A 15,688-nucleotide genomic window follows, 5' to 3' on the forward strand; every position below is an offset into this window, starting at 1 on the left:
TGGTACTGAACCCACTCCTGTGGCTTCCAGCCAAACAAAAGACAGGCATATGAGCTGAACATTTACATTAGGTAGATACACTCCTTGGAGAGATCAATCATGGGAGATTAGAAGGGCTGTGTATGCACAGGGAGACAGCTCAGGGGCCAGGAGTGCATGGGAGGGAAGGACACAGGGAAGAGGTAACTATGGGGAGGAAATGGGAGAGGAGCTGCTGCATTGTGGGAAATTGCAGTCAATGTCACGAGACAAAGTGTGAGGTGCTGTATGGAAAATGAATTTGCTCCGTAAACTTTCACCCAAATCATAATTAGAAAAAAAAAAAAAAAAACTGCACCTAAAACAGTGATTCTGAAAGGGTAGAAATAGAAGAATGAGGAAAAATACACAGAGCAAATGCAAACAGAAAGGTGGTGATCTTGATATACAAGATAGAATTCAGACTCAAAGCACTGAATGAGGAAGATGGGCTTGGATGTCTAAACACCAGATCACACAGCAGCCCCTCCTTAAAGCAGAAATCATGGGATATAAGAAATACTAATGGTAGGAGACTGACACATACCATTTTCTGTCCAAGATTCATCAAAGGGTCAAAAAATAAAATACAGAAAACATGATTTGTAACACACATTTTCTATATACATTTCAAAATTTGTACCCCGCAAAATAAGACATCTTTTTTCGAGTGCACATCATGAAAGTGACCATATGCTTGGGCAAAAAGAATAAATGGCTTCTGAAGATATGAAGAGCTTTTATGATCAGAGTGAGGCTTTTTGCACAGACTTTCTAACTTTAAAGCTTCACTCAGTGGTTTCAATGGGCCAACGGATGTAGCAGCTTTTTGAAAACTACATCCTACCAAGCAAATACTAGTTATTGATGTTGTCAATATTGTTGCTGTTATTCACAGCTTGGTGGTCATTGCTGACCCCTGGTTCTCCAACACATTCTGGAGAGGAAGATTTGTCAAGCAGGTAAGGTGTGTAATCGTACTGTCTCTGAAGAGCCACCATTTCTTCAGAGACTCTGCTGAGTGTTTTACATACCTCTGTTTCTTAGTATAGCTGATTGTTCTATGAACATGAGATTTCTGCTTCTCTTTTATCTCCTTCAGGGTCCAGAATAGTGCCAGGTCCATTTTGAGTAAATGCTCAATGAAGACATACTGAAGCGACGTACAATCCACTTCAAAGTCAGAAACTTCACCGGCTTTGAAACTTCACTCTGGCACTTCCTAGCAAGTTAACCTCAGTTTTCTTCTATGTAAACACAGATCATAGCAATACCTACACCCACTACACACCCACTACAACTGCTGGGAAGTTTAAACATAGTGACACGTATGACCAGTTACCAGTTAGCAGAAGCCAGTGGATTATGACTCGTGGTGACCCCATGTGTATCAGAGAGCTACACTCCATGTAGTTTTCAGTGGCTGACTTTTCAGAATCAGATCCAAGACTTTTCTTCCGAGGGTCTTCTGGGTTGACCCTCTAAGCTTTCGGTTGGCCACTGAGCACATTCATCATCGGCACCACCTGGGGACTCCCGATGGAAAGGGCCTAGCATTGTGCCTGGCCCACAGCAGCCATTTAATGAAGGTTCCTGAGGCTGGAGTTCAGGGAGGAGCAGCAGGATTTACGGAACAAACACACTTAGAATAGCTGATGTTTTTCTCCAAGGAGGCGGGGGGGAAGTCATCTTCAAATAGTAACATCCTTCAACGCATTTGAAATTATTTTTTAAAGAAAATACCACAGGAGTATAGTGAAGTAAGTTACAGTTGATCCACACCGTAGAATACCGCATTTTGCAGAGAAATAGAATGAACTGTATGTACAAGCACACATGGACCGACAACTACATTGCTGGATGAAGTAAGCAAGCTTTAGAACACAAACAGAGTAGTCTCCTCTTTGTAATTACCCGCGCACACAGAAAGGTCTGTTAGGATGCACATCTAACTGTTAAACAGGAGCAGCTTAGGGACTCGTGAGGCTTTTGTCAGCTTTTTACAGTCCAGTTTCTTCTGTCATTTCCAACGCACACACATACACACAAGGGAAAAAAGTTCCTGAATTCTCTTTGCCCCAAATTTTTCACGGGACTTTGAAAGCTGCTGAACTGAACAGAGGAGGTGGCTAATTCTTCTGGCAACTGTGAGAATTTCCATGCCCAGCTTTTCTTTTTCAAAGAGAAAGGGAGATTGAGGGAGGGAGAAGGGGAGGAGGAATTGCTCCAGCAAACTCATTACTCAGCACATCCAAACAGGTAGTCTTATTCTTGCCTGTGCCACCACCACAGCCTGAAACACGGAATAACAGAGAAACTCTTTGATAAATGTCAACCGAAATACAGCAATCAGCTGAAAGCCATTTGCTGAGCTGTCTGACTGCCCTGGGCCCAAGGTTTTCCTTTATTCATTTATCATGATATACGGTTTTGGCCAACATACACACAGGAGAGAAATTGTTGACATGTGGAACCCAAGTACAGAAAATCTTTCATTTTCTCCCCCGTCTGTTCACCAAATAAGTTTTTGTTTATTTAAAGACTACAGAGGATTTGGCTGTTAAGAACCAAATGCCTTTGGGGTGGAGTTACAATATAATTTATCATTTCCTCTGTTTATTAAAAAATCCTGCATCTTTGAGAACATTTGCAATGAGTGGGGGATTTCGACTACTCACAATGACACTATTACAAAGTCCTTGCCATGCAGCTTACCCCCAAACAGGCTCCTTGACGGCTATTTCCATCCATCCCTCTTACAGCTAAGATTTCTGAGAGTGTGATGGCCACTTGGCTGGTGAATGGGGTCTGATTGAGGCCAGGTAAGCAGGACAGGAAACTGTTAGTGTCCTTCATCTCCAACCTAACTCTGGTCTCATACCCTCACTGGCTGTTTGGTAGCTTGTTTCCCATAATGACCAGCGAGGAGTGCAGCCCTTACTACCTCTAGCAGGGGACAGAGTCTGGGTGGAGTCAAACAGCAAAGAGCAGCTGGATTCTCCTTTGAAGGAATTCCGCCAGGTCCTGCTGTGGCCACGGTGGGTTCCACTCTGAACACAGACACCCGGCAGACTGGACTGAACTTCGATCTTTCTACCAAGACATTGAAGACAGCGACTCAGTCCAGTGCATCCAAGCCAGGGGGTCACAGCTCGTCCATGTATTTCCAGCATGTAGCACTGTACCTGAGCCAGAGCTGGTGCTCACTAAACGTTCATGAAGGCAGTAGGATGCCGGGCAGAGCACAGCTTTCAAATCAGGCCTTAATTTGAACCCCAGCCCTGCCACTTGCTAGCTCTGTAACCCAGGACAAGAAACTTCACCTCTTTGAACTCTTCCGTCTCTGTAAAATAAGACTGACAATTCTTATCTTGCACAGTTGTTTAATGGATTACAGATAATGAAGCCTTGTATCCCTTACCTGGATTTTGAAACTTTAGGTAAGTTACCTAATATTGTCAAGCCTCCGTTTTCCTATTGTAAAATGGATATAATACATGTCTTTCAAGTTTACCATAAACAATTAAAATATTGCCCAGAACCACACTTTGCTCATGGTGGCTGTGTTATAAATGAATGAGAAAATATTGGAGGGAAAAAAGAAAAACAACTTAACTGAGCAACCAGAGATAAACCACAGTGAACCACCTGTCTGCCAACAACAGGCAGGCCCAAGGGCAAAGGCATTCCATTCCATGTAAATGTTGAGGACAAGGGCAAGAGTGAAAAATGACACACAGGAAAAGAGGCCAGTACTTGTTGAGTACCTACTACGTGCTATCCAGTTCCAGGCACTATGCCAAGTTCTAAGGACGCTGAGGAGACATGGACTAATTAACAAAAAAAGATAAAAGCAGTAGATGGTGCTATCAGAGCCAAAACTGGGGTCGTAGGTTCGTTAGCAGGACAAGGAAGACTGCCCAAGGAGTAATGATATCCAGGCTAAGACCGAAAGAATAAACAAGACTGGCTAGGTGAGGAGGAACAGAAGAATGTTCCAGGCAAAGAAAATACCATGAGTTAAGATGACAACGTGGCAAAAAAAAAGCACAGGTCCTGAGAGATCATCAGTCTAGACCAACTCTATCCTTTCCTTTGTGGTTTTTATTTTTTCCAATTTATTTAAGAGTTTATTATTCAGTGAAAATGGGCCTTTAGCAAAGGTGTCCAGTTACAAGTGAAGACTCACATCAGCCCCGAGCAGAGTTCAAATTGGACACAGGAGGCTTGTTTGAAAAGGAGATTTCTGAGACAAGGAGCAACTCTGCCAATGGTCCCAGTTCCTTGGTGATGTTACAGTCAAGACAAATGCCCCAAGTGAACAACCCTCTACCAGCAGTACTCTCTGAGGGCCACCCCCGACAGCAGGCGAGAGCCAAGAGGAAGAAAGTGAGCAAGCCCAGGTGTCCCACTGGAAGGCCGGGCTTCACAGGGACCAACAACTGAGTGGGTGCCAGCATTCCACGCAGACGCAGAAACTCCCAATTCATCACCCACGGGATCCACCAGAAACAGCTCTGGCGTGCTGCTGGCCCCTGTGGACTTTCAAGCGAGGAGCTCTTTGGTCTTCACAGCCAGATGCCTGTCCAGCTCCGCAACCGTGTCATCGGCCATCTGGCTGATCTGCAGAAACACAAAATGAGACGGTCTCCTAACTGGGAGGGGAAGAGAGTGAGAGGACAAATATTCCAGAATTATGAATAGGATAGCTGGGAAATACTAATAGTGATAAAAGCTCACATCAGTCAGGTCCTACTAAGGCATTTTATGAAAAACTTTATATATGCACTCTTACTGATTCCTAACAATAATCTTGTAATACATACCATTATCCTTATATTGCAGATGAGCAAACTGAGGCAGCTAGATCACTTGTTCAAGGACACATAAGTAGAAAGTGTAGCAACAAAATTTAATTTTGATTAAAATTTTGATAAATTTAACTTTGATTGCACAGCCCTAAATTCTTAACTATTATTATATAATACAGGGAAGCCAGCCTTATGTTTCTCTTAATGAGCGCCTAGAATTTTCTCCATCTCAGACACTCTGTTGTAAAGCTCTCATACTAATTAATGAAACAAATATTAAGATCTCAATAGTTAAGCCAAAAAAAAAAAAAAAAATCTTGAAAAATGATGAAGTACATCTGGTTAACAAACATGGAAAACTAAATAAATACTGAAGAAATCCAAATTAAAACTAGATACAATTCAACTAGCAAACTTTGATGCTGTGGTTTTTAATGACAATATTCAACGCCTGCAAGCTGTGGTGAAATGGATAAGCTCACATATCACCAAGAGAAATTCAAACTGTTGCAAAAGTTCATACCGTTTAACCCCAAAATCTCTCAATTGGGACATTACCACGACTGAAAAAACTGTCTTCAGTTCTATAGGCAAAGATATGTATCCCTATTTATAATAATAAAAAGTCAGAAAATCTAAAATTACACAATGGGAAAGTATCTGAATATATATATAGCCATTAAAAATGGTTAAGATAGGTTATGCTTAGTGGTCAGGGTATAAATGTGAAAAGAGTTCATTATATATTTCTGAGAGGCTTGAATGGTTTAGAATAAGCATGGATTGTTTTTTTAAGCAAGAAAAAAAATTTTGTTTTTCAATAATGTTTCAAGATATTACTTGCATCATTTAAAAAATGATGTTACCATGCAAATTTTAAAAAGTGCAATATAAAATTATAGTAGTAATTATTCCAATACATCCCAAGAAAAGGTGCATATTTTAAACGTTGGAAGTAAACGTGCCAAACGCGAATAGTGGTTATCTTTGAGTGATGGGAGCACAGGTAACACGTTACTCATGTCTGGGCCTGCCATACCCAGCAGGAGACCTGGCACACGGAAGTTCTCAGCAAATGTTTATAAGGTGGGTAATTACTCAAATCCTCTGTTTCTGTGCTTTTCATATTTTCCCGATTTTTTGCAACAAACATGCACTCCGTCTAAGAATGAAAAATAAAACATGCTACAGTTTAGCAAGTGCTATAGCCTCCTTCCCACGTCTAGAAGGGACCGAAGGCAGGAAGCCCGAGGCAGGGAGCCCTGAAGGGGAAAGCATGGAGTCCAGGATCTGCGTGCCCCGCAGCACAGCGGCTGTTGGACATCCTTAGTTGCAGACCACAGGTCCTGGACAGGAATTAGGAACTGAAATTCATCGGAAAGGGCAGAAAGGAAAAAGGACTTGGGACAACTGGTCCCAGGCAGCAGTCAGGCTCTTACCATAGCAACAAGCCATACATTTCTCAGCTGGGAAAGCAAAGCTCCGAGCGGCTCCTGGGGTCCTCCTCACTCAGCCAGCGCAAACCCTCAAGCTGCTTCCACCCTCCGCAGCTGCCTGCCTCAGGCAAGGTGCCCGGCAGCACTCCAGCACCGGCGGGTTGGCAGCCTGGACCAGCCAGGAATGGGGGCTACCAGCCTCCTCGGAGAAAATGGGTTTGAGAGCAGTCCGGGGACGGGGGTGGGAACTGGGGGGAGCATCTAGGGTAAGGATTTGATAGCAGAGGTGCTGGGCTGGAGCCTCAGTGGGGAGACACTATGCAAGTCACTCCACACAGTCTCACTTTCCTCATCTATCCAATGGAGACACCAGTCCCTTCCTCAGGGAGTACAAGTAGTTATGAGGGTTAAACAAAATCACAAATACACAAGCACTTTTTAAACTGGTCATTTGCTTTGCAAATGCTATGTCACTGTGATTTTTACTATCACTTCCTGACTTCCTTTTAAATTAATCAATCAGTGAAAATATTTACTAACTTTCTTTTCCATCTTTATCAGACTTCTCAACAACAGCTATCACTTACTGAGCTCTTACTACCTGCCAGACGCTGGGCTAAACGTCACACGTATTATCTCACATAATCCTCGCAACATATGAAATATTATTATTATCCCTTTTTAATATTTTATGGATATTATTTTACATGACAGTTGCATAATACTTTATATTGTACAAAAGTGTTTTATCCTCTGTTATGTCATCTGAATCCAGTAGCCTCACATAATCTCTATAAAGCAGGTGGGGCAGGCATTATCACCATTATACAGAGCAGTAAACCAACGCACAGACTGTTATCTGATCTGCCCAAGATCACACAGAAAGTCACTGGTGTGGCGGAGGGAAGAACTAACCCACTCCCACCTGCCAGGATGGTGCGCCTACTCCCTTGAGGGGTCCACAGCACCTGGCCTAGCCCTTCCTCATTCTAGGCAGTCTGTGTTAGCATGTTAGAGCAGTCGATGCCGGCCTCATATGCAGTCACAGGATGGGAGAGGAGTGAGATGGGCGGACAGAGTGGACAATGACTGGAGACCAGTAACCATACCAGCCATTGTTAAGTGTGTTGTGTCACTAGATCCTTATACTAATCCTGTGAGAAAGGCATTACTAGTTCCTCTTTAAAGATGAAGAAATAGAAACTCTGAAGGGTGAAGCAATTTGCTGACCTTAACAGCTGAGAAGTCAAGGAGCTAGGATTTGAATCCAGATCTGTCTGACTCCAAAGCCAAGAGCTCACACCATCATAATATGCTGCTTTGTAAAGGTTATAACAACCATCAACATTATCATTGTCATCATCAACATCACTTTCGTTCCTTATAAATTCAGGATAATGAAAGCCGGGGACAGAGAAGGGGAATGGCAGGAGCACACAGTACACTCCTGGGACAGGTCCAGGTACAACTCATCCTTCGGGGGCCCAACTCAGAACAGCCATGATGCTGACCGGTGCTGCTCCCGCCCGCTGCCTCACCCAGCCCAGCCTCCCTGCCTACCTAGGCTGCCAAGAGCCCTTCCTTCCTTCAGCCACACGAGCACCCAGCCTCCCTCATTTCAGAGCACTCTTTCTCAGAGAGAGGCAGCAGTGAAAGGATCTTGGCCAGAGTTACCAGTGGGTTCTGCCAAGTGCTTTCAATGTTCAGCAGGCCCATTTATGGCAAAATAAAGTTAAGGTGAGACAGCAGGCTGGCAGATGTCAGAATCATGAGCAGGAAGGCACTGGTCCTTCCTGAGCAGAGCTGCCCTGGGCTGGGGGTTGGCCAGGTTGGGGGGAGGGCAGCTATGACTGCAGGCATGAAACCTACATCTGAATCCTTTCGTTCTTACACGCCAAAGATGAAGCACTTTCATAATAAAGCTTTAGAAAACCTGAACCAAAAATAATTTTGGAAAATTAAAAACGAAACTTTAGCAAAAAAATTAAAACTGTTCATCATCCCATCACCTGGAATATCATCGTTAATAAGTTGGTGTGAATAAACTACCAATCTCTATATACATGCTAACTTTTCTTTATAAAAATAAAATCATTTTATAATTTTGTTTTGTAACCTACCTTTTAAAAAAACTGTAAGTATCAAAATAATTGCAGTCTGTCAAATATTTTAATAGCTGTCTGTATATATAAATTCCACTGAATAGATGTAAAAAAATTATTTTCTTACTGTTAGAAATTTAATTTCCAGTTTTCAACTATTAAAAATACATCAACAACCAAATCAAAACCAAATCCATTGCCATCGAGTCGATCCCAACTCATAGTGACCCTAAAGAGCCTCGTAAAAAAGATTCTTAACAATTTCTTTTGAATAAATTCTTAAGTCACCAAATCAGAAATGTACAGCTTTTGGTATACACTGACATAGTATCCCCCGGAAAGGTTGTATGAATTTAAATAAAGAATAACTCAAACCTCTCTGTGGAATGCAGAAGTAAAAGCCATACTTCCAAAATAAGCAATGTTTCAAGCTCACATTAAAAATCCTAGGCACCAGTATTAGCTAGGAAAGGCAAAATTTTTAGAAAAGTACACATATTCCAGAAACTCTGAAAGTGACTGAAGCAGTATGTACCCAGTGTCCTAAGTGCACGTATTACCTTTGTGGAGTCATTCCACACTTGGGACACTGACCTAAGGAGATCATCTCAAAAAGATTTACGTACAGTCACTACAAATTTGCTTATAATAACAAAAAAATTTAAACAAACTAAATGTCCAAAAAGAGGGTTTATGAAAGTAAATTATGGTAAAACCACAAAACAGACTATTTTGTGCCACTGGGAATGGCTGTTTACAAAGAGTTTTTAAAGACATAAGAAAAAGCTAATGATTTTAATGCCAAAACAGAAAATGAAAAGCTGGACACAATATTATATGTGTACTATATGTTGGGAACCATGTTAAAAACTATGTAGTTAAAAAATAACAAAATGAGGAAAAAATATTCCAACACGTTAAAAGCAGATGCTTCTGGGGTGTGGGATAATGTGATTAATTGTCCCCATTTTTAAAAAATACTCCTCTGGATTCTCTAAGCTTTCTACAAGGAGCATACATTCCTTTGATAATCAGGACAAAAGTAAACAAATAAATGTTTTAAAACTGTTTGATGAAGCAACAATCAGCCGCTGTTTTGTTTATTAACTCACAAACACACACATACTAAAAACTCCAGATTGGTGCCTTCTGTTGGGAAAAAATTTTAAAAAAGAACGAAATCAAGTATATACTAGGCAGTTTCTTGAAAACTTTCTTACATTAAGTAAGAACTACCATTTAAAGATTATTGCAGTAGAAGGATATCCACGGAATATCATGTAGTATGTATTACATATTTTCTTTTGTACTGTTACATATATGCTCGGAGTCTGTGTACTAAAATTTTAACAGTGGTCATCTCTCAGTGGGGAGATTTCAAATGGTAAATATTTTCTTTAAAAAATGTACAGTAACATACTATACAAAACATTGTTCCACCTACTACTTTGGCGAGTAGCGACTGGGACCTTAAAAGCTAGGAAGCTGCCGTCTAGATGCAACAACGGGTCTCTCCTCGTCAAGAAGAAAACCAAAATTAATGGAAACAATCAGTCCTAGTGACTGGTACACCATCCGATCTGCAACCTATACAACTATGAGACCAGAAGAACTAGATGGTGCCCAGCTACCACTGCCATCCACTTGGAAGGGATGTAGGAGATCCTGCATAAAGAGGGAGAACAATGTAGTACAAAACTCAAAATCATTTGGAGGCAAAAAAAAAAAAAGAAGGTGGGGACCAGGTTTGCTGGTCCATAGAGCCTGGTGTAACCACTGAGACTATGGCCCCTAGTTGCCCTTCAGGTCTGGAATTGAACCCACAACTGTGGTTTCCAGCCAAACAAAGTACAGGCATGTGAGTTAAACATTTACCTCAAGTAGACACACGCCCTGGAGAGAACAATCATGGGAGAAGGAAGGGCTGCTTAGGCACAGGGAGATAGCTTAGGGTGCAAAAGAGTATGAAGGGATGGACACTGGGAAGAGGTAACTATGGGGAGGAAGTGGGAGGGGAGCTGCTGCATTGTAAATTTTGGTCAATGACATGACACAAAGTATATGTGAACTGCTGTATGAAAAGTGAATTTACTCTGTAAATCTTCACCCAAATCCTAATAAAAAAAAAAAAAAGAAAAAAAAATGTACAGTAGACATGCATTAACTTCATAGCAGAAAAAATAATATCTTCATTTTCAAAAAATAGTACTAATCGACAGCAAGCAACACTGAAGAAAAAACATCTAATCTGAAGAGAAGGTGAAAAGCCCATGCTAAGGAATGAAGGCTTCCAGCAAGGTCTTTGTGTGTGTGTGTGTGTGTGCGTGCTTTGGGTGCAAATTTACAAAGCAGAATTTGTTTTACATTCAACAGTTAGTGTACATTTGGTTTCACTCCCCAATTACCATCTCCAACCCTAAACCACTCTCCTCACTTCCCTTCCCTGTGACCCTTTCTCCCTGTGTCCTTCTTAACTATGCACTCCTGTCTGCCCAGCTTTCCCTCCACCAGCAAGGTCTTTTGAAGAGTGTTATCTAGACTGCGGGTTATGCAGGGGTCCCTGGCTTATCTGATCATTCTTCTTGCAAGGAGCCACTCTGGCCCCCAAAGCAGATAGCCTAACTTGCTGAGTGAAGCACGCCTGGCAGGCCCAGAGGCCCACAGGCTTACCATCCAGAAGCAAGGCAAAGGCAAAGTGCCAACGGCAGAAATGGAGGGTAGTACCCAGGGTAGCATAGTGCCTAAGGCAGTTGACTGCTAACCAGAAGGTTGGCGGTTCAAACCCACCAGCCACTTCTTGGAAGGAAGATGGGGCAATCTACTTCAGTAGTGATACAGTCTCGGAAACCCAAGGAGGGGTCGCTATGATTTGGGTCCGACTCGATGGCACATAACAACAACAAGAACCTTGGGAGACAAACCAGGACCGGCCCAGGCGGGGCCAGGGGCCAGAGTCTTAAGAGGCCTGACGAGTGTTCATAAACGGCCAGCCTAGTCTATGAACCTCCTCTTTCAGATAATGCAGGGAAAGAGGGCAGCAGAAAAGGACAAAAAAAAAAAGCTTAAGAATCTGGGTGCCAGGCAATCTAATTCCTTCAAGTTAGGAATTACCATCTCCTTTTTACAGAAGAAACAGACTATTATAAGGAGTCAAGTAACTTTTCCAAGGTCACAGTACACTGGGATTCAAGTACAGAACAACTTCTCCCTAACTCTAGCATAAATTGTCAGGGTCATTACTTTTCATGTTTGCTTTTAAGGAGTCATCTGGAGAGCTTTTTAAAAGTATACATCATATTACCAAATCAGAAAATGCAGAAGCAGGGCCCAGGGATCTATCTAAAATCCTTCCTAGGTGATGGTGGCTGGCATTCAAGTACTGGTCCAGGAGAAGGGGAGCAGCTAGTCAGCTATGGCCTCCCCAGGTATCCCCCTGATGCCACTCCCTGCCTCCCACTTCTTGCCTCTCGTTCTCCTTTCTGCCCACACTCCTGTTCAATCTTCCAAAATAATGCTTTATCATGGATGAGGAGATTCCGGAGCTGAGAGCTTTACATCATGCTTAACGTTACAAATTCTATTTCCAGATAGAGCCTTGGTGACCCAGAGGTTAAGCACTCAGATGCTAACTGAAAGGTTGGAGGTTCAAACCCACCCAGTGGCTCTGCAGGAGACGGACCTGGTGACCTGCTTCTGCAGAGACTACAGCCTAGAAAACCCTATGGGGCCGTTCAACTCTGTCAAATGGGGCCACTCTGAGGTGAGGATCAACTATAGGCAGACCACACACATGCACAAGGACTCGTAAATCTCTTCCTGACTCAGTAATTCCCACTGTATCACTCAAGCTCAGATCATCATTTCCGGGTTGGCCTTCTGCAACAGCCTCCCAAGGCTCCCTGCTTCCAGTCTTATCCTCTGCAGTGTTTCCTACCCTGGTCACCACAGTTATCTTTCATAAACACAGGTCTCACCTCTTCCTCCTCCAGAAGATTCTTGGAAGGGAATTACTGTATCAGAATCATCTGGTGGGCCTTTAAAGAACGCAGATTCCTGGGTCCCAGTCTAGATTCACTGAATCAACCTCTGGGAATAAAGCCTCAAATACCTGTATGTTTATAAGCTCCCTAGGTGATCATAATGCTGTGGTTCATTACTTATTGTTCAATACATACTCATCCCCTCCCCCAACCTCCATGAACATACACTTCCCTGCCTTAGTGATACTGGGCTTGACTGGTATGACTTGATTTGGCCAAGATGTTAAGAGATATGACACGAGCAGATACTTAAAAATGGGTGAGGATAAGTAAAGCTGAGAGGTGGGTAGTGAGGAAACTAGGGCTCAGAGTGACTTGCCCCAATTAGCACAGCTGGTATGTGATAGAAATGGGGCCCAAACACAGGCAGACATTCAGAGCCTGCTCTCTGTGCCCTCCAGTCTGTCACTGGTTTTCTGGGTACTGAGAATGAGCACCTAATGGTGTTCTCAGTGTGCCGAGAAGTGGCACTTGAACAAGTCTTTCAAAGGAGTTACTGTATCAGAATCATCTGGTGGGCCTTTAAAAAATGTTAGGCTTACTGTTTGGGCATCTGCTACTGCCATGAAATGATGACCCGGAAAGCTGGTTGACTCCAGAATATCAAGAAGTATGTACAGCAGACTTGACCCAATCTCAGATCGGGAGCCAAGCCCAGTGAGCCCAGCCTTGAACAACTGAACTCCAGCTGACCCAAAGAAACGAGAAGAAGCAGCAAAGGTTTCTGTTGCAAATCATTGAGTTTTGGGGTAGTTCCTTATGTAGCATTACTGGGGGTGACTGATACAGATGCAGAGCAATGTGGGAAACTCTGGACACATTAAAGTTCAAACTCCTCACCCTTCTATGAGCCAGCCATTCTGTTTTCTTTGTCCACTCTCTAGTCTCATCCTACGGTCAAGCTACAGTGATCAAACTGAACAGGCTCTTTTACATGAGCACAGCTCTGCATATGCTGTTCTACCCTCACCCCTGTCTCTTACTATTTTCTCCAGTACTTCAAGACTTGTTCAAGTGCCACTTCTCGGCACACTGAGAACACCATTAGGTGCTCATTCTCAGTACCCAGAAAACCAGTGACAGACTGGAGGGCACAGAGAGCAGGCTTGGAATGTCTGCCTGTGTTTGGGCCCCATTTCTACCACATACCAGCTGTGCTAATTGGGGCAAGTCACTCTGAGGGCCAGTTCCCTCACTACCCACCTCCCAGCTTTATTTATCCTCACACAAGGATAAATGAAACAATGTACGGTGTTCAGCACAGAGCCTGGCACATTGTAAAAGTTCCAAAGTCTCCTATCCTTTTTCATATTCCCAGGCTAGACCCAGGGCAGGAACTTAGTCAAAGTTGATCATATGAATGAAAGAAATGGGTATTCTGTTTTGATTTTCCTCACTTCAGATATGTATAAACTATTCACTAGGTCAGATACATAACCCAACACTCTGTTGGCAACAGTACCTGTTTCTCTATGAGTCTAATGGTGTCCTCCGAGGCCTTGTCCTTTGATTTCCTCAGCTTATTCATTGCATTGGTACGAACCTTCCTTAAGGAATCTTTGGCCTTGTTGGTGTTCTGTTTGGCCAGCTTCACCAGCATCTCTCTGTGCTCTCTAGTTACTCTAATAAAAGACAAAAGGAACAGTCAATAAAATCATTCTGTACATAAACTACTGGCAAGGAATTTAACATCACTCTGTCCACTAACTCAGCATTCTTGATCTGTGCCCGTAGGTGTGCTCAGTAATGAGTTATCTGAGGAAAACGAGTAAAAGTATTGCTTAAAAGCATGAGCCAGGGCTATGCCACTTACTAGCTGTATAACTGGGGCCTCAGAGTTCCCATCTATATAACGAGGATTATATCAGTACCTGTCTTGGTGGGGTTAGTGTGAGAATTAAATGAGTTGATGCACATAAATTTTTTTTCATTGATCCTTGCATTTTAAGTGTTAAACAAAAGTAGGTAATTATTAGCCATAACTCCACCCCTTTCTCTCCCACTAAAGAAGGCAGTGCAAATGGATGCACAATGCAACAGGAATAGCATCATCTCTAAATCACCCAAACCAAGTAATTAACAACTTTCAGAGTCTTAAAGATTATTATCACAAATTACTGGTGAATCACCTCAAAAGCCAAGATACAACATGAATTCCAATATCATACGTAAGAACCACTGTACCAGTTAACCTCCACAAAGTACCCATCGTAACATGAGGCACATTGTAAATGGTTAATAAATGGTTCTTATGTTTACAATTAACATCTTTATCATAGTAACAATGAGCATACTGAGGGCCTACTGTAAACCAAATACTCAGTCAGGCAACTTTGTACGTTGATCCTTACAACTACCGTATGAGGCAGTTACTATCATCCTTACTTTACACTTACACACAGCCACCTAGCAAAGCGGCCCAGCATATTGCCCTGCTTTCCTTTCTTCATCGTTTACAAAGTGAGGACCTACAACATATCAAAACCATTGCGGGCTACTGAGGGTACTGTGATAAGCACAATGGAATTGCGTTCTGCTCTTAGGAATCGGAGCTAGGGAGAGTGACAAGAGACAGCTACAGTACAGTGTGGTAAGTGTTGCAGCAAGGAAACTGGGCAAGTACAAGGTGCCACAGAACACAGAAGAAGGGAGCTTGATTCCAACTTTGGAGAGGAGTCAGTAAAGGAAGACTTCCTTGAAGAAATGCTATCTAAATGTGGTAGTCATTAGGTCTGTTCACCAGTATTCTCATTCTTATTCTTCTAGGCACTCAACAGACACGCATTTCCCCGCTCTGTGGAGTTAGGTGTGGTGTTAAAATGTGAGCAGAAATGATGGGTGTCACTTCAGGTCAGAAGCCTGAAAAGCCAGGGTGTGCTCCACTTGGTCTCAGCACGTGCTGAAACGGAGTTTCTATCAGCTAGAATGACTACGAGGAATAGTGCCCATCATGCAGCATGAGCAAGAAATGAACTTTTGTTCATCACATAAACTACTGAGATTTTGGAGTTGTTTGTTACTGCAACACATCCCCTCCTATCCTAATACACCAAACTGGCATCTGAAGAATGAATGCAAGCTGTCATTCTACAATTGACAAACTGCCAACCTGGGGACATCCAGGCAAAGGAAAGAGCATGTGCAAAGGCTTAAGCTGCAAATACTTCCATTTGAAGTATTGGCTAGTGCACAGACAACACAGAAGAAAGTGACAAGACAAGAAAAAAGGTTGAAAGCCTTACCATGGAGGGTCTTATGAGGTCATGAACCCTATTTTATAG

The 15,688-nt window shown here is 42.7% G+C and overlaps 1 protein-coding gene across 1 annotated transcript in view; it reads right to left on the reverse strand.

The window, feature by feature from the left end:
• Positions 1 to 4,563: 4,563 nt before the first annotated feature.
• The window catches only part of MRRF (mitochondrial ribosome recycling factor), a 65,330-nt gene continuing 54,205 nt past the window's right edge, over positions 4,564 to 15,688 (reverse strand). Inside the window, exons 6-7 of the mRNA XM_007936746.2 lie at positions 13,870 to 14,029; positions 4,564 to 4,641 (exon numbers count right to left, since the gene is read on the reverse strand). Coding sequence (XP_007934937.1) covers positions 4,564 to 4,641; positions 13,870 to 14,029 — 238 coding nt within the window. The remainder of the gene's footprint in view (positions 4,642 to 13,869; positions 14,030 to 15,688) is intronic.

This window comes from Orycteropus afer, unplaced genomic scaffold (assembly GCF_000298275.1).
Source record: "Orycteropus afer afer isolate SDZICR_OR568_19922 unplaced genomic scaffold, OryAfe1.0 scaffold00037, whole genome shotgun sequence".
Taxonomy (NCBI): Eukaryota; Metazoa; Chordata; class Mammalia; order Tubulidentata; family Orycteropodidae; genus Orycteropus; species Orycteropus afer.